The 20089-nt window shown below is 40.2% G+C and overlaps 1 protein-coding gene across 3 annotated transcripts in view; it reads left to right on the top strand.

Annotated features, from left to right (window-relative positions):
- CORIN (corin, serine peptidase) overlaps window positions 1–20089 on the top strand; it is a 274799-nt gene that overhangs the window by 212603 nt on the left and 42107 nt on the right. For all 3 annotated transcript variants that reach the window (XM_090035881.1, XM_090035880.1, XM_090035879.1), the window contains 3 exons: window positions 5990–6103; window positions 9771–9881; window positions 11476–11605. In XM_090035881.1, coding sequence (XP_089892007.1) covers window positions 5990–6103; window positions 9771–9881; window positions 11476–11605 — 355 coding nt within the window. The remainder of the gene's footprint in view (window positions 1–5989; window positions 6104–9770; window positions 9882–11475; window positions 11606–20089) is intronic.

Below are 20089 nucleotides of genomic sequence, written 5' to 3'. Positions count from 1 at the left end.
TTTGGGTGCTATTTGGTTGCTGTTGCTTTTGATATACAGACTGCTGGAGTCTGGAGTATGTTCTGAAAGGCCAGTGCTAGCAATCTGTCTTTCAGATCCTAAAGGTCATGCAGAAAACACAACCTGGATACATGCTCAGTGTCAAAAGCTTCGAAAGGTTTACTGTTGTTGGACAGCGCACCAGTTTCTCTGATTAACAGTCAGTCCAACTTAGTGAAGCTTACCTTTGATAGGTAGAGATACCATATGTTATACGTACTTTCCTAGGTCTCTACAGAGTACAGGCCTCCCAACTCCTGCATTTATACTTGAGTACCCTCTGTCTTATACCAATTCTTATTTTTCTCTTTGACCTAGCACAACCTAAATTCCTATGCTTCAAACAGGAATTAATTCAAGAAAGTTCTCCTGGGATACACATGAGGTCAGATAGGATGATCACAATGATCCCTTCTGCCCTTAAAATATATTAATCAATTTTCTTGATTAGCCTCCGTTCAAAATCTGTTGCCACTTGGTCTTAATTCCTGAGAACAATAATAGCTGTACATCTTTCAGAATCACTTTATACTCCTGGACTTTAAAGTATGAAATATTGCTTTGATATATAAAATGAATTTCTTTAGTAGAAAGATTTTCTTTCTGGTCTAGACAAAATGTCACTGGCAATCAGCAGAATTCTTATCAGCTTCTATAAATATGGAAAACTGCCTCTGCTAGAAAATTACAGCTGTCAGAGTGACACTACATTGACCATGGATAATGTTGTTACTGAAGAACAGCCAGTGCTTTTAGAGTTCCAGAAGTTGCTGTCCCTGGCTCATTCATATTCTTTGTGTGCAGGACAAATATCAAAGATCATTGAACTTTCCTTGTGTAAGTGGCTAGTTCAGAATATAATAGATTTATTATTTTTTAAATATTTATTACGATTAAAGAGGATGTATTTATAGAGATATACATTATATGTTAGATGTCTAAAATAAATGATATATTATAAGGCCATGTACACACGTAAAAGCAGCAGCTCCTCCCTCTTTTTTTAAAGCTGTGTTACAAATGTGTCTTTGTCCATACCTTAGGTAGTAGAATAGTGTCAAATAGTGGTATGAAAGTGGAGGAAATAGTTTTCAAAATCATCATTGTCCTTCTGTTACTGTCGCTCTTACTATAATGTTTTATCTGAGGTCTTTATTCTTAAGGACTCCAGAATGTCATAGTTATTATTTCTAAGGACTCCAATAACAACAGGTTTTCAATGGGTATGCCAAATATAACCAAATTTTAGTTAACATAACATTTTAAAGAGAACAAAGAAGAGCTAGTACACATATCACTGTCTTCAATCAAAATTAGGATTTGAAATGTAATTTGTATAAATGGAATAGCTTTCCTACTTCCATTTCCATAAACATTAGCACCACAAATATGTTATAACAAATTTTTATTCCATAGAAACTTATAAAAAATTAGACATTTGCATGCAGAACTTCTGTTCTAGCAGGGTCACCTCTATTCTGTTCAAGATAAAAACAGCATTAATGCATTGACACAGTGTCCCAAGGACTGTAGTATCTGAGTGCCTTGCAGAAGTACATTAAGCAGTGTAACTAGCATTCATTTCTCCTTCTTCTACCTTTTTCCTGTCATAGGGGAAAATTTGTTAAAGGTATTTTTTAAAATGTATTTTTAATTTTCTTGCCTGATGATCTATACGTGATCGTTACTAAAGGCAAGGTCAAAGAATTGTGTCTTGCACGTGGAACTGAAAGTGATATTTGAGGCAATTCGTAAATCTCATGGGAATTCATTCCACAGCCTTAGATAAAACCCCAACAAAGTATTTTTTTCCTGCACAGATTAATTTTCTCCTTGTAATGGACAGTTCCTTTGCGATGAAGGAGTGGAGGTATCATCAGCCACAGCTCCAGCATGAGGACTTCAGGAATATGTATACATGTGCTCTGGAGAGGGAAGAGGGGGGGCATTTGGATTAGAGCAGCTCTTAGGAGCTGCTCTAATTAAAACACCACAACATCTCATGTATTCAGTGTCCTGCATTTCAAAATGGCCATGGGGGAACTTTAACTAAATCTCATTCAGTGTAGGATGCTGAATATACAGGGACACTGCAGCACATTGGAGCATTTTAATTAGAACTCAGTTAATTGAGTCTGCTCAGACACACTGTAATCAGAACACATTGGAACATGTGTATAGGTACTCCAGGAAATCTTCTATGTAGCCTGGGCCTAAACTATTAAACACCTTTAATTTGACCTTGAATTTGGTCAGGATAGGGATGATCCTGCCTCAGGCAGGATGTTGGACTAAATGACCTCTGTAGGTTCTTTCCAGCCGTAATTCTCTATGATTTCACCTCCTTCTTTACAATGCAAAGGTCCAGGTTGGGATTAGGAGGCACAAGATAGATCTCTTTGGGTGCAGGGAGGTATATTTACTCATCCTCTTCCCTATCCTCAGACTTGTATCTTTGGAGGGAAAATATGTTCAATAGGAGATCTCACTCAGCCTGTGAGATCTTGGCACCTCCAACCCAAAAGTCACACTTGCTTTGGAATTGAGTCTGGACCATAAACTAACCCTAATGTGGGTGGTGATAATAACCTGCCTCAGACCATTGCTTTCTTGGCTCCACTTATAATCACTTCAGCCATTAATAATTGCCAAAGCTGTAGTGCTAAATATAAGAGAATGAGGATAAATTAATAATGCTTCATTCTTTTCATTATAATCAAGCTCATTTTCCTCCCAGCAATGCTTGACCTCTCAGGAAGGCCAGTTATTCTTCTGCATACAGCTAATAACACTATTAATGGAGCTTACTACCTAAGATGCAAATGAAGGGGAAATGCTGTTTGTTCAGCATGCTGGCTTACCATTACTGATGAAACCAAATGAATTCTTTCAGTAGCCATATGAGATAATGATTCTTTCATAAATCTGTTTACCTCTTAACATCCAAATCTTAGAAACTTATATGTCCTTTTGCTGACTCGGTAACTGCTGTCTTTGGCTGACTTGCAGTTCTGTGTGGTAGTTCCAAATCCAGACTATCCCTTCCAGTCCATTGAAAGATGTCCTCCTAGAAACAAACCAGTTTTTGTCATGTGGGCCAACCACCTGAGTCTGAGCTTGGGTTAACTTTAATGGTGAAAACTAGTGTGATCAGCTACTGATTGGATTAAACAAATCAGCCAGACCTATATTGTTTTAAAATAAATATCAGCAGAGTAAATCATCAGGATTTTGCTTATTATCATTTGTTTTTATTCGGGCCCTCTGTCTTACTGTGTCAGTGATGCACCAAGACTTTACTGTAAGTAATCTATTATGAACAGAAAGTAATCTATCTGTTCATAAACTGTGGTGTTGCTATAAAATGCTTTAATTATTCCTACAGAAAACAGGGTAGATTAAACAAGAAAGATAAATGTTTTATGAATGTCATTCTTAATTTGCTGCATTTGGCTAAGAATCTGCCATCAAAACACTCTGACACAGTTTTACAGGAGTTTGTTGTGATTTATTATGAAACCGGTGTAGCTAATTAATGTCACTTGGAGGAGACACTGGTTGTGTTAGCTGCATAATGATGAACCTTCAGGAAGGTGCATACAGTTGGCAACGGTGAATCTGTATTATCATTTGAGACATGGTACAATATCAGATTTCTGGAAGCAAAAATAATTTTTGCATGTTTGTGTGCCAAATACAGCTAACATTTCTCTTCTTTCTACATCAGTGCTTCTGGGAAAAATTTTTTCTACATTCTGAGTGTGTCTTCACAAGACACTTAACTTCCCAGTAGGATAGTTTACTGAGAAGTTAGAGTATGTGTCTACATGTACACATGCTTACTTCGCAGTAAATTTCCCTAATACCAAGTAAATTTGCTACCTGCAAATGCAAGTAATAAATTTACTTGGCATTAGTAACAGCGCTGTAGTGCTCATATAGATGCCTGGCCAGGATCAAAATCTGCTCCTGGTTGGCCATGCACCAGGGGCAGGAGATAGCTCCGTGCCTCCGGGAGCTGCCTGCTGTTGGGATAGACTCTGCCACAGGAGCCCAGGCAGAGACTATGCCCCCCTGCCTGGCAGCAGGGAGTTCCAAGCACCCTGATCCCAGATCTTTATCTCCCAGACCCCGGTCCACCATCCCGATTAGGGAACGGGGGGCTGAGAGACCCTTATCTACCAGCAGTGGCTACGGGGTTGCAGGGCTCAGGCTGGGGAGAACTTTATCTCCCAGCAGTGGCTCCGTAACTGCGGGGGATTGTGGGATTGGCTGAGAGACTGCAATTGTGAGATTGGGCTGAGAGACTCTTATCTCCCAGCATTGGAGCCCCATGACCATGGAGCTTAGACTTCTCCCAGCAGCGGCCCGGTGGTCATGGAGCCACTGCTGGGAGATAAGGGTCTGCAAGCCTAAACCACATGATTGTGCAGCTGCTGCTGGGAGATAAGGGTCTTCCAGCCTGAGCCCTGTGACCATGGAGTTGACACTAGGAGCTCCTTACTGGTGGGGGAAGGGGAGCCTGTTCTTCCCCCAGCTCTGTGAGCAAGGAGCTGGTGGGGGAGCAGGGTGGGAAGCTTGTTCCCTCCCCCAGCTCTATGCTTACAGAACTGGGTAGGGAACAAGCTTCCCAGCCTCTGCCTGTGTGCTCAGGTGGGGACAATGTCCTCCTGCCCTGGCAGCAGGGAGCTTCCAGTCCCTGCTCCACAATTTCAGAGTGGGGGATGGGAGCTTAATATCAGCCCCTGCTCTGCAGTCATGGAACTAGGGCTGGGAGTGAGCAATTGTGATCACAGAGCACAGCTGGGAGCTCCCTACATGGGGACAGTTCCCTGCCCAGCCTGGAGCTGGCTAGGACCTGTCCCTGACCAGGAGAGTTCCTAGCCAGCCCCAGGCTATGTGGGAAAGCAGTGCAGCCCAGCGGTGCCTGGGGATTGTCCCGTTTTGGGCAGTCCCCAGCCAGCTCTGGGCTGCACATGCAAACTTCCCTGTGTAGCTTGGGGCTTCCCGGGAACTGCCCTGGTCAGGGGCAGGTCCCAGCCACATGCCCTGATCAGGTGATCAAGGCACGGGGCTTGGAAAGAGCTGTATGGGTGGGGTAGGTCTCAGACCCCTGCCTCACTGGCAGATCGGGGCATGGCTAGGACTTGCCCCTCCCCTGCAGCTCTTTCTAAGCCCCATGCCACTGATTGGGGACCCAAGGTCAGGAGCTCCCTGCTGCTGGGACAGGGGGACATTGTCCCCACCCCAGCAGCAGGCAGCCCTCCCCCCACCCCCCCAGGCCAGGAGACTGGTCCCTGGGGGCTAGCACCCAGGTTGAGCCTGGAACTTCTCCTAGTGGTGGCCGGGGCTCATTGCAGGGCTGCAAGGAACTGGGAGCAAATCTGGTCCTTAATCCTTACATGTGTAGACACCCACCCAAATACTCTTGCTCTGCAGTAATTTACTGCACAGTAAATCTAGGCTGCAGCAAATGCATGTGTAGATGTGCCCTCTGTTACACAGATTATACTGAAGTCCAAGTGTTCTGAGGACCAGGATCCTTCAGGTTTAGAAGGTCCAGCTTGCTATTTTGAACATAGTCCTTTTAGTTTTGAATAAAACTTGACAGGATCCAGGATTAGAAATATTTCTACAACCCTACTTCAGAAGTAGCACAAAGTCCTAAATTAATGGGTGTAATATGAATATGCAATTGATATATGGTATGAATAAGGTAAGAATGTTCCTAGTCAAAGAATAGTAGAATATTGTTTGTACCATGCCCATTTGAACATGCTTGTATCATAACAATTTTGCTTCTGTTCCCTTCTCATCAATAATTATCAATTAATGACTTTTAGAATGTGTCTTGCAAATTGAGCATATTTTGGAGGTGGAAAAGGGCTATTGAGACTGGATGCTACAACACAACATGGAATCACTAAAAGTTCTGGCTCTCTCTGTTCAGGCTGTAAAGAGAGAGGTCTTTGGGAGTGTCCCGCCAAGAAGTTGTGCATCAAATACACCATGATCTGTGATGGCTTTCCAGATTGTCCTGACAAGATGGATGAAAAGAACTGCTGTAAGTGCTTCAACAGCTTGTTAATGCATGCTGCAATTTGTGGAACACTTTGAGGCTAGGATTTTGGAATCCAGGATAAGCTCTTGGAGAATGTCCGCTAAGGGCAGAATGGCACCTTTCCCTTGTTATACCAAACTGTCCCTCTCTTTGTCTTGTATGCTCTGTCACCCTCCACTTTTCTGCTCCCCTCCCTCTCTGATGCCCTCTCTGCTTCCCTGGGTCCATCTGTCTACTTCTTCCGTACTTGCCTGGCTCCTCCTTTCTACTTAAATCATCTTGGCTTCTCCTTATTCCCACTGGTTACTGACTCCGCTGTCTCACCCTGTATCTCAACTCTCTTCATGTGGTCAACAGCTGCTCAGATCTTCATTATCTCACACTTCACTATAACTCTATAACTTTCAAGTCTGCCTCTGTTCCCCTTGATATTTCTGCTCTCTGACAGCTCGAGTCCTTTCTTCCCATGTTTCTGTTGGCTTCTCTTCTTTGCTGCGGCTAAGGTTGCAATGAGTATCAGAGAAATATGATGATACCCAGTGTAGTACTCATAGAAGCATATCAGAGCCTCAGCTTGTAGGCCTGGATAATGGTTGTGTAGCATAAACAGAATAAACTGGCTCTTCCCTAACAGGGTGTGTAGCTTCAGTGTTCAAACCTGTTTGGTTTGCTTGTTTCTAGGTGCAAATCAAGATAGTCTGTAAACATGTGAGTGTTCTGAAACAGAAATAAGTGCAAGCATTACATGTATGTGCAATTAACTGCAGTGTTTCAGATCAACAGTCATTCTCTACCAGTCCTATTTATATTACTCCCAATACTACTAAAATATAGCCACACAGCCTTTAATCTACCTTCTGATTTCAGAGAGGTGTAGTGAGGAGAAACTCCTTATCCTTATTTTATAGACAGGAAATTGAGGCACAGAGAGTAATAAGTGACTTGCCCTAGGTCACACAGCAAGTCTGTGACAGAGCAAGGAATTGAATCTGGGTCTTCTGAGTCCCAAACTAGTTCTCGATCATTACATCAACCTTCCTTACTTTTGCTGTAAGGAGCAGAGTTAAACCGGAATAGCAGAAAAGGTTACTCAGCTGAGGGCTCCCCATGGAGATCCTCCAGAGCCTGTTAAGAAGCTTCATTAGGAGACAATGTAAGATTTATTCTGGTTTAACTTTTGCTTGATTTTTTTCCTGGCTTACTTTGTCCCCAGCTTAAAAAGAACATGGCTGCTTATGTCACTGTAGACAGCATCAATTAATAGTCCCTTGTGCCTTTCATCATGAGTGCTTTCATGTACACTCAATTCTGTTTTAACATGTTGTAGGTTAATGTCTGGCTTGCAGAGTGATAGATACTTTCTAAACCACAGATGTAAAAGGTACAGCCTGCAGAGCCTTATCATTTAGCTGATGCTGTCTGTGGGTCTCTGAGTTGATTCACAGGCCATATGCAGGGTGCATTGGATGGCTCTGCACATGATGTCCATATCAGCTTGTGTCTCAAGAGTAGGGCAGCACAGCCCCAGAGAGCTGGAGCAGGACTGCACCACATCCAATGCCTGCTCCAGCCACTGCAAGACGTATGTTGGATCCAGAAGGTGGGGCTGGTCTGCGGGGCTGATCCAGACCAGAGACTGGCCCCACACCATTTCTCTGGCCTGCAGGGATGGATGAGTTTGAAACCCCTGTTCTAAATCAATAAAATATATAAACATTTGAATGAAAACAAAGGGCCAAAGTCTCTGAGATGGATTAATTAAGATTATACAATACTTGGTAATTATACCTTTCTGTGCCGATCTGCTCTGGTGCACCAGGGAAAGTCAGAGATGTTGCACGTATTTCCTTCCTGGGGATTCTGTGATGGTTCAGGGAAGGTTTAAAATCCTTTTTGAATTTGAACTGGCTGATGGGTGACCTTGTGTGGTTAGTACACTGTACTTCAATTCAAGAGACTCATCAGTCTCTGGTTTGGCTACACCCTTCGCCTGTGACCTGGAGCAAGATTCTCTATTACTCAGTTCCACATCTGGAAAAAGAAGAGGATGACACTTTTGGCTTTTAAGTGTCTCAAGGAGGTTCTTTCTAATTTTTACCTATTTGCATTCTCACTGACATCCTACTACACTTTTAGCTTCTCTCATTTCTTGGAGTCTCAGAACAGTAAAAACTCCCTATGCCTGAAGAAAGGTGCCTGCACCCGAAAGTTTGCCAAGCACTTTTTTCCAGCTATTCAGTTGGTCTAATAAAAGATATCACATCTACTCAAAGTACTTTGCCTGTCGAGGAGGTTCAAAATTTCTTATGTGGGAGAGGGGAATAAAGGATCTGTGGGATATCTGTTTAAGGCTCACAGAGTATCTGGGGTTGTGGCAAAATGAAATGATCCTACTGCTTTCCTGGGATGGGGACTTGCCACTTGTAAAAGGATGTCAGCTGCTCCTGTATAACTGTTTCATCTGTCTGCTCCTATTCCATAATAAGGGAAACTAAAAGTGCAATAGGTTGTTGTTGAATAAAAGGTTATAAGCCATTGCCATTTAACTTCAATTTACCATGAGATGGAGTGGATGCAAGAGACTGTTACAGCAGATTCAGCTGCACTGCAACAAGTTACCTGCCCACATAAGACCATACAAGCAGTCCTCGCATTTACAGTGGGTTACATTCCTCGAAAAGGCACTATAAGTCAAAACAATGCAAGTCGAATCTGATTTTCCCATAGAAACAGTGTTATAATAGGGGCTTACATTCCTGACCAAGGGCCTGATGCCCAACATTTTATATAAGTGACTATAAACACCATATTTAAATCAACTATAAATGATATACCCTTTATAGTACAAAGCTTTCTAAAGTGTACTGTATATAAATCGATTAAACAGGGCAATTCAGTAACTAATCACATAAAATGTTATTTAATTAGAAGGTGAAGAAACACCTTCATCAGGGTCATGGAATTCAGAAGGACTTTTTGGGGGAGACTTAGGGCCACTTGATGGCTTTTTGAGGAACTGATCCAGGGATCATTGTTTTGCTGCCCTCTTTTTCTCATAGTAAATTTCCCTGTAGTGCTGTAAGTGCAAGGATCCAGTGCCGTAAGTGATAAAATGGGTGTAAATAGTGGAGCGCCGCAAGTGCGAATCGCCATAAGTTGAGGACTGCCTGTATGATTGTTAGACATATCCATGCTCTGGGTTAGGTTTGAGTGTAATTCCACAAAAAAACAACATAGAGATTCATTTTACAAACAGCGAGTGACTCAGATTCTACAATGATAGGATTATGGGTGAAATTAGGCCAGTAGTAATGCACTGAATCACACATTCCTAACCTATACAATTTCCAGACACCAGTGCCCACCTTCGGGACTGCGCTGGCCTCCCACAGATCGCTTCTAACTGGCGGGGAGGGGTTCAGCCATTTCTTATGTCAGCAGAATCTTTCCCACCTCCTAGCCAATTTTGTATCTGAGTCTATCCCCCTAATATATAGAATCTTTCCCACCTCCTAGCCAATTTTGTATCTGAGTCTATCCCCCTAATATATAGATCTAATATATAGAACCAGTCCCCTTTGTCTCTTTACCCCATCTTAGTATGCATTTTTTCTGATAGTCATACCTTTTTTGGAGTGAAGCATCTTCAAATTTATATTTGTCGTGACAGCATTTTGCAAGAAAGATGAGCTTGAATGTGCTAATCATGAGTGTGTGCCCCATGACCTGTGGTGTGATGGGCATCTAGACTGCAGTGACAACTCCGATGAATGGAACTGTGGTAAGTTGTTGTTTGTACATCTGGCTGGAATTGTTGTAGATGGAAATTTTAGGGGTTTTAGAACATTAATTTTCAAGGTGAGGCTGGAACTTGGAAGAAAGTACAAACCCTAAAGTGGGCAAAGGGAACAGAAAGTTTAACTGGAAAGAATAAGCATATTCCAAGGAGCAGGAAAGGATGGAGGAGGGAGAAGAGCAGAGAATGGTAAGGTAGAGCTGTAGTGAACTTCTCAAACGAACTTTACTTGTAGGAGAAGGAAAACAGATAGTGAAGAAATTCAAGTCTAGAACTGACTAACTCCCAGTTCTGTACTTTTTGGATTTTGTCTCAGACACCCTCTAATTTCTTTTGTCTTTAGTGGTGTAGGCTTAGAATAGGAAGCTTGACATCCCACCCACAGTACCAACACCCAGGAAGGAGTCTCTCATGTTTTTCTATGAGCTTTTATGCTCATAAAAGCTGTAGTATTGAAGAGAAGCAGGGTGTGGGTTGTTGATATTGTGGATTGTTGTGGTCTGTTCCATGTTCCCTCTCTCTACCAGTTGGCAATTGGTTCCACTGTATATGAGATATGACTAGAACTAATCAATTTTTCTAGTCAGGCCTCATAAGTATTCAGCTACTTTTTAAAATTACATTTTAATGTAAAAGAGAGTGTGATTCTGTGGTTTTGAGAACCAAACATTCTTTATGCATAATGCTTAGGGTTACAGCGTGCACACACTTACTTGGTCAATGCAGTAATATATCCAAGCAACACCTGCCCTTTAGTAACTGGATGGAGGAACCACTGATTCTTAGATAAGGAAAACAAAAACATGACAATACAAAGGGAATATGCTTAACAATCCATGTGAGGATTCAATAAGAAATGGCGTGGAACAAAATTTAAATAACAATATTGTATCTTGAAAAATTACACCAATACTTCAGCAGAGCTCTTGAGAAGGCACAAATTTATGTCAATGCACAAATGCATTTTTGGCCATTTTCGAGCCTTCTAATGTGTACACCCATGTGTGAAACCCAATACATGGGTTAGGGAGAGAAGGGACAACAATAATGGCAGAGAATGGTCCTTAATTTTTTTCTTAAGCAGTAGTTCTTGATTTTTTTTTTCCATTTGTGTATTCCATTTCAGATACTGTTGTGCCAGGAGGAATATACATTATTATATACATATACATTCTGATATAAATTCTTACATGAAAGAACACATCCATCAATCTCAATGATTTTAATTAAACTGCTTCTGGAGTAAGTTTCTGTTAAACTTGAACAAGGCAGTCTGAGTTATTTCACTCCCTTCCTGTAAAGTGGTAGTGACTCAGTCTTGTTCAGTTCCTTCTAGACTTCAGGATGTCTCTCTTATTTGGTGTCATATGTATCATCTTGACCAGGGCTACCTAGATTCTACTGCCCACTGCTGCTATCTTTTCCAGTAATAAAATAAAAAATAGCAGAGGCAAGAACAGTGCCAGTAGGTTATAATTACTAGAAGGCACTTTGGGGGATATTCTTTTATTTACAATGTGACAAGTAAAATAGCAACTGTATGAAATAATATTTAGGTGATTTTTCTTTTTCGTTGCAGTCAGCCTGTCTAAAAACATGAGCTCCTTGACATTCCTGACTATTCACAGGTCAGCTACTGATTACCACGTTTGTGCTGATGAGTGGCAAGAAAATTTAAGCCAACTGGCCTGCAGTCAAATGGGTTTAGGGTAAGGTCAGTAGTTTGTAGTATTGATGAATTTCCCAGGATGATTGGGCTGGTGGAATTGACTTGAGTCTGTGAATGATACTTGGCCATTGTGACCTGCACAAGATTAGTCTGAGTACAGAAATGTCTTCCAGAGGAAAGAGCTGATGGAATTCTTTGAACTTTTGCCAAGTGAAAACTCATTCTGATTCAGGCACTTGTAAACCACCATGCTACAACTGTAATTTAAAAAGTGAGACAAAAAGGTGGCCGTGTTTGGACTATACCATGTTATCTTTGTGTACAGATACACTTGACTGTGCTGCTACTGAGTGCTCCTTAATCTTCTGACCAGCTATATCAAAAGATTTGTTGTTTGCTAGTTAGTAATAATTTTATCCCACACTGTCCCCAATCAAATATACTAAAAATAATTGGTATCTTCATGTTTTAGCTTTGTGGTGATTTTCTAATAGGTTTAATTCCAGGCTGTCTTCTGGAATGCAAATTATTCTTCTCAGTTCCTTGCTGTCTCAGAACCAACTGGTTACCCTGGTGGTGTTTTTCTCCCTGCTTATTATTCTTGTCTAAGTTTTATCATCAAATATTGTGCTAAAAAGTTGGATTTTAGCTTTTCTGTTTCTAATGCTCTTATAAAGAGGTAAAAGTAGAAGAATAATGTGCCAATATCTGTGATGCCTTTCTTTTTCACAGTAATATTTCCCTCCATCTATCTAGGGTCTTAGGTAGGCAGGTAGTTTTAGTGACTAGTATCTGAAGACATACTATGATCCATTTAAAATCAAGTCTGCTGGTCATGATTAATGTTCCAGAGGTGAAGTTCCACTTTTTTGCCATCTAGAACAGGCTAGAAGACATTTGTTGGTCTATTATTAATAAGGGATCAAATCCTGTTTCACCTAGTAGCTGTTAGGGCTGTGCGAAGCTTCAGTTCCTGATTTGATTTGGTGGAGGTTAGGCCCGATTCAGTGGCTGAATCTCTAAATCTGAATTGAAGCAGGAGTTAATCTCTCTGAATCGAATCAGAACCCTCTGAATAGATTCGGAGAGCTTTGATGATTCAGACATAGACACAGCTTTATATGTTTTTTTCTACATACTTAAGGTTCCAGGCAGCTTACGAAAGCTGAGATGGTGGGGCGGTCCCCCATGTACTCAGCAGTGGATCCAGAAGTGGACCGGAAATACTTCCGGTCCACTTCCAGGTCTGCCGCCAAGCACACAGGGGGCCCTCCTGCACTCCTGCGGGATGCTCCATCTGCCCCGCCATCTCAGCGTTCACGAGCCACACCTGGTACCTCAAGGTATGTAGGAAAAACATTTAAATCTGTGTCTATGGCTGAGTCATTGATTCTCCAAGTCAGCATCCAATCTTCATATTTGGATTCGGCCAAATTGAATCAGGACAGTGATCCCAATCAACAAATCGAATCACTGTCCTCTGAATCGGGCTGAATTGGAATTAAATATGGCCTGCTTCACACGCCTCTAGTAGCTATCTATGTGGCTATAAAAAGTTGCTACTCCTGAGAGTACTGCTATGAAGCATGCCCTAGTGTTCACCTGTGCCTACTGCAGGAAGCCTGGAAATTAGGCAATAAAACTGCCTCAGGACCATTCCTGCCACCACTGTCAAGATCTCTGTAGTGCCTGAGAGCAGTAGCAAGAGATCTGTCCCTGGATCCTTCTCTTTACTGCTTTTTGTGGCTAAATCTTAAGGCAAAGATGAAGGCACATTACAAAACTCATATTTTATTCAACAACTTGAGCTGATCAAGGATATAAGAAAATGTAAAATCCCACAAATTGTTTATATGACTAGTTTTAAATATGTATGGAAGAAGGATGAATGCAGGAAGCAGACAGATATAAATCACAGAATCTTGAAAACCAATATTAAATATATTTTTTCTGATGGTCCAGTAAAGCTCATAAGTAATCTCTTTGCGTTGATAAAGGTCATCTTTGTTACACTTCTTAAAGCAGCTCCTCTTTCAAATATGCATATAAAAATCAGAGTTCTGTTTAAATCATGCTTGAATGAAGGAACTATTTTTCTGGTTGTTTTGGATATAATAAGTGTCATGCAAAATTTTTGGAGTCCCAAACTGAGTGCTCATGTTACATCTGAATCATAAAGGTCCTCTAAAACTTGCTGTAGCTTAAATTAGATTCTGAAGAATACTTCAAGATGTTCTGTGTATATTTGCCAAAATAAAAAAATGGATTTATCTTGGTGATGTTCTTGCCCCTTTTGTTTTTACTTTCTGGAGGTATTTTAAGAAATCAATTTGCTGAATTTGAAACAAGTATAGAAGAAATTTCATGAAAGCAAAATTTGAACTTTCAGATATGAGTGCTCACATAGCAATCTTAAGACTGATACTGTTAAGAGCAGCTGGGAGACTATCATTGCTTGCAGTATCAATCCAGCACCTGTTGTTTTTCCAGTACCTACCCCTTTATTGTTTGTGGTGACCAGACGGTTAGCCGATGTCGCTAGAAAGTATTTGTAATCGGATTGCTTTTATTGGGCTCTGTATATTTCTAAACTGCAGCAAATTGCTGAAGAAAAAATGTTACAGAGATTAAGATATACTGGATTTCTGTTATAGAATATGTGTCTGTCTCCTTACAAGTGGAGTTAATAATACACAAAAAGGATATGGATTTTGATACAAGGAATCATGAATAATTATAGATTTAAACAGAGTTACCTAGTACAGACATTAAAAATGTTCAGGTCAAAGGGTTCTGAATCAACATTTTATCCCTGGATCTCAGGAAGTTTGAAATGGCATATCTTTCTTCACCAAAGGACAAGATGCATTTCTGCTTCCCGTGGGGACAATGACCTTGAAACAATGCAAGTGGAAATTTACAATTTCTTGTCCTTTCAGTGAGGTTTTCCCACTGAGGTCATTTCTGAGGCAGCATGTAAGACAAATGTTTTCTGCTGTCTCAAAGCTCTTTTATAAGAATGTCGACTCCGGGGTAGATCCAGAGATGTCTTTTGGGAGAGTTGGACTTGGGGAGCCCCTGAGTGTCATGTCTGTGCTGTGCATCGTATGGTGCTCTCTGGTACTACCACAACGACTTTTGTGGTAGCAGGAGATGGGTTAGTTGATTCTCCTATTGTTCCTCCCCACAGCTTGCCTGCTGAAGTGGTGGGTAACAATTTAATGAGACTGAAAAACTTAAGATTAAGACTCAGTTTGTGTCCCATGCATGCCTCTAATAATACCATTTTCCCCCTCGCATATAGCAAGCCCCAGCATAAAATATGTATTTTGATTAAAGGAGAGTCCAAAGGAAAAAAAAATCTTTGACCAAGTTAAGTGAGCGACAGCAGCTAGGGAGCTGAGCCTACTGGAGAGTCTGCGGCCAGCCCCGCATGCTGGATGAGGCCTGTGGTCGAAACCAGCATGCCAGATCTAGGACTGCGTGCTGAGTCTGACCCTGCATGCTGGCTGTGGAGCCAGATACTGGGTTCAACCCCATGCTCTGACTCCATGGCTGCACATCAAGTCTGGGACCCTGCATTGGCTCTGGAGCTGCAGCCCTAGAGCCAGTGCTCAGGGTCAGACCCAGCACACCAGTTTTGGGGCCAAGTGCCAGGTTGGACCTATCATGCCAAGTCTGGCCACAGACCAGCCCCACATATTGGTCCAATCTAGCATGCAGATACAGGGGGCATAGGCAACTCTGCACAGGTCCAGACATTTAGTGGTGGTAGTGGTGGGGAGCAGTGGTAGCGTTCATTACTATGGCTCCCAGAGTTGCAGCAGTTAACACTGCTGCATCTTCACCCCCTGTGAAATATCTGTACCTATGGGGATCTCTCTTCCTTGCATATAATGTGCCCCCCAATTTTTCTCAGCTGGTTTTGGGGAGAAAGGTACAGGTTATGGGTGAGAAAATATGGTAATTCTAATATATTAAATAGAAATTCTAATTTCTCTTCATAATTGTTCTGAAGTCAAAAGCTGTGTTTTTCTTTTATACCCTTGAGAGACAGTTCTGTCATTTATCTGAAGTTTTCTTTTATTTTTCAACTTTTACAATGTTGGAGCCACCATTGTCCCAGCAAAAGATTGTCCAACAAACAAAGAAGCTGCCCAAGGAATATAATGTGTTTACCAGAACTAATTCTGAAAAGAAAGAACTTCAATGAATATAGTATATTTAATTCTTTTATAAATTGGGCTGCTAGGAAAGACATCACCAATACTAATATTTTCCACATTGGCAGGGAAATTGAGGTGGCCAACCTGCGGCATGTCACAAATGGATTGTGGATGTCACAGTGGATTGAAGGAGAGGACCAACGTCACGGTGGCAGATAGAGCAGGAAGCAGAAGCAGAGCAGCAGTTTGGTCAGGGAGCAGTAGGCAAGGAGTAGAAAGCTGAGCATCAGATCAAGTAGGAGAATGGGATCAGAGTGGCATTTAGGGATGGTGTGCCGTTAATTTGTGGCACTTCTGCCAGAAAGACTGGCCCACACTGGCCTAGATAATGCAATAAAGATTTCAGGATTTCATGCTACTTGAAATTATTTCACTTATTAGATGTAAGATGGGCTGTGCCAAAAGAGTGGTAATATTATATTGATAATAGCCTTTTTTGAGTAGACACAAATTGGAAAGGATTGTACATTTTATTAGAACATAGAATGTAGTCTGGAAACATTGGTATAATTTTCTCTCACAACATTCACATTTCAGAATGGCACCAACATTGAGCAAAACAGGTTTTTCTTGTGCATGCACATTCATAATAACCTATATCCTAAAGGGATTTTAAAGAGAAAATATTTTGTAATTTTCCCTCAAGCAATTAAAGATCTAAACAAATTCTGTCTTATGGCGCCATTATACAGAAAGCACCAGGTGTATGCAAGTCTATTTAATAATAGCTTATGATAACTGAATTTGATTTAGTAGCTCTCCTGTCTATTTTTAGAGCAAATAATATATGTTGGATTCAAAAGTTCAAACTTAAGCTTGCAGTTACTGTGATAGGTACCATGCAGTATTTTTCTTTATAAAGCTGTTGAAGATAGAAATAATACTTGTATTTAGTAGCATGTTCCCAGATGAAAAGTACCATGCCATGTCATCTTTAAAACTTGAAAGCAGTGTTTTTTGACTGTTTCCAGATATTTCTAATTGTTCAGATTTATATTAATCTGAAGCAAATGAATAACATAATAATGAAGATATTGAGTGTGTTGGATTAATTTAGCAAATGATATCTATAATACACAAATAACATTTCCAAGTGACAGATTCCAAAAAATCAGTATAGTTGGAAGCATGAACATTTTAAATGTGACCTCCAGTAGTTGGAGCAACATAAAAGGTAATTCTGTTGTGCCTATGGTACTACCCTTAGGCCACTTTCCTGGCTGGCAGCCAATATTAATTCCATGAACATTGTGTTTTTCCACAATTTGTCACAGTGTAACAAAGTGATGTGTTATTACATTGTTGAAAATTGTTTAAATTCCAAGCATTATTTGGAAAGCTTTAGTAAATGGACTAGACCACTCAAGTTATGTTAAGTGTTCTTCTCAGCAATACATATGTTTTCCCTGAGCGTGAAAAGAATGTTAGACATTTTGGACTGGAAATGTTTCCAGACTAGAAATATTTCCATAGCTTGAGTATTAGATTTTGTGGAGTTTAAAGCCAGAAGGGATCATTATACTTTTTCTATAATATCTTATCTGACATCCTGTATATCAAAGATCATTTTATTTCATCCAGATACCCCATATTAAGTCCTACAATTTGACTTAGACATTAACATTTGGGTTGTCTATCGTAGGCCGCAGGTAGAGAAATGGAAAAAGCAAGTTGCCACTGATTTCTGAAGTCCCTGCAGTGACAGGGAATTAATTAGGTTGGTATGCTCAGGCAGGTCTAGCCAGTGGTCCATTCAGCACAGGTTGCAGATGCTACATTTCTAAAGATGAATATTTCCTGCTGAATCATAACAGTAGACACCTCATTATAGGCTTCTCTTGATACTGGAGAAAGTATTTTTGTGTGTTCTGAAATTCAAGTTTGCTAATGAAATGGTACTGAAAAAGTGTAGTCAATTTACTGTTCAGGTTTTCCAAAAAGTAGATTCTATGCAAGTATTTCTGTTTTGGAGCTCTATGGAAATTGACCAGGATAGTTTCCCTTCCTTCTATGCCAAGATCAGATAATAAATGTCATTATGGTAAAGTTTAATAGTCTGCTGATGAATACAGAAGGATAGCGTGTACTAAGGATAGCATGGCCTAACAAACACATTTGTTGTTATCTGGACTATCACGGTGAAGCATGTGACATAGCCCTTCAGACCAGAGAAGTTTTGGAATAGTCTTCCCATTAAGTCCATTCCTAGCATCCAACAAAATAGATTGTTGCTTATGAAGCTCATGACTATCTCTCATCCCCCCACTCCATCATATTCTGGGATACTAGAGTTCCTGATTACACAGGAGATCTCATGCTAGGCCAAGGAGGGATTGGAATTTGTGCCCTCACCTCAGCAAAATGGTCAGCCAGTCAGCACTTTCATTTGCATTTGGCTGGTTTTGGCCAGAATATTGGAAAAAATAAAGTCCAGCACAGCATGCCAGCAGGCCTGTTTGATGGCCCTCTAGCAGTGAAAAAACAAGTGGTGCATGTAGGATGTGTAGTAAACATTACTGTGCAACTGCTCATAACATGTTCCTACTTTAAGACTATATAATATTCCACATATTTAAAACATACCAAGTATCCCATGTATAAATCTTTTAATTTACAGTCTAAGTATATTCATAACCTGTTTACAGCCATTTTACTTGTGGTTGACATTTTTTAAAGGATATTGAGTAACTGTAAGAGACTGTTAAAAAGTCACAAATAAACAAGAAATCATGCATATGAGGTAGTTTGTACATAATCCGTCATGTATGCATGCATACATAGACATATATACCAATACTATCATGATACACATCCAGAAGTTACGCTGTGTTAGACGGTCTTTGTTTTTTACAAATGGCTTCCTTTCTAGTTAGCAATTCAATTTGTTTTGCTAGTCTGATACCTCAGAATGATACTTTCACATAATTAGGAAGAAGGGTGGTATTTTGGTTATGGTATATCAAGTTATTTGAGAGACCTGGGCTTAATTTTCTGTTTTTCAATAAACTTCCTATCAGATCCCTGAAAAGTCACTCAGGATATGCCTCCACAGTGCAATATAGCACTATGTAGAAATACCCAGGCTAGCCCTGAAAATTCTAGTATGTATCTTCTTCTTTGTATCTCTTAAGCACATTTTAACAATTACTCCTGTCCCTGGCTTTACTTTGACAAGTTAGGGTATGTTTGATATTTCAGGCACAGTTCTATGGGTTATGAGAGTGGGCTGTTTCTGAATTTTTAAGAAGAGGTTAGATAGACACATGTCCAGGACTGGGATAGGAATGACCTTACCTTGAACAGGGAGTTAGACTAGATGACCTCCTGAGGTCCCTTCCAGGCCTACTTTCCTATGATTCCAGTGACTTACTAAACCTGAAAGATCACAAAGCATTATTTACAAGTGAAGAAAAATATGGCTGAAGTAGGAATACAGAGATACTAAGAATATTTCATTTTTCTGACAATAATGACACTTTACCTGATTTCTTGTGGGATAAGGCAACTGTGATATTAAAATTGCTATGACCCCTATAGAATGGACAGCAGCCAGGAAATAGTATATTATAGTAATTAAATGCATTGTACGTGAAACTTAAAGTTGCTTTAATACAAATATTTTAGTTGATTAAATACTACTTTTAATTAAGTTTGGGTAACTGACCAGTGAAATAAAGTTTGGTCAATTGACTGGTCAAATATCAGTCAAAAATTGCAAACAAGTTGCCAATAGGTCTAATTAATACATAGGAAAAGGACAAATGTTCTATTAGGAAATGTAAAAAAAAAAACAATTAAAAAAATCATATTTCTGTCAAGAATCTACAAAAAGTGTTGGGTTTTTTTTGGGATAAAGTTGCTATAATCTTTGGTCAAAAATATGCAGTCAATTGACAGGTCAGTTGACAATATTTGACTGGTCAGTTGACTAGCTTTTCAACTCTACTCTTAATTAATTTAATTTCCTGTTTTCATTTCATGTCAAATTTCATTTTTTCCTCATTCAGACTTCAAATTAATTTCTCCTGAGATTATGCTTTGAAATTCAAGTTCTGAGCCTTACATGGCGTTGCCTCTGTAAATGTGTGTGTTCCAGAGCGGGAAACATCTCAAATATAAATTATAATCAAGAAACATTCTATTCAGATTCTAAAATGTATCTGATTTATTTTGCATTTGTTACATACACTGAATAATCTTTGGCTTCTGTATATAACAAGGCCTTGTGTTTCAAGGGCAGTTTCATAGAACACCTAAGAAAATAGAATTATGCTTTGAAGACAGAAGGGAACTAGAAT

This window comes from Crocodylus siamensis, chromosome 2 (assembly GCF_052110815.1).
Source record: "Crocodylus siamensis isolate JL-2025a chromosome 2, ASM5211081v1, whole genome shotgun sequence".
Lineage (NCBI taxonomy): Eukaryota > Metazoa > Chordata > Crocodylia > Crocodylidae > Crocodylus > Crocodylus siamensis.
Note: the sequence above shows the minus strand (reverse complement) of the source record. Positions and strands in the feature narration are given on the sequence as shown.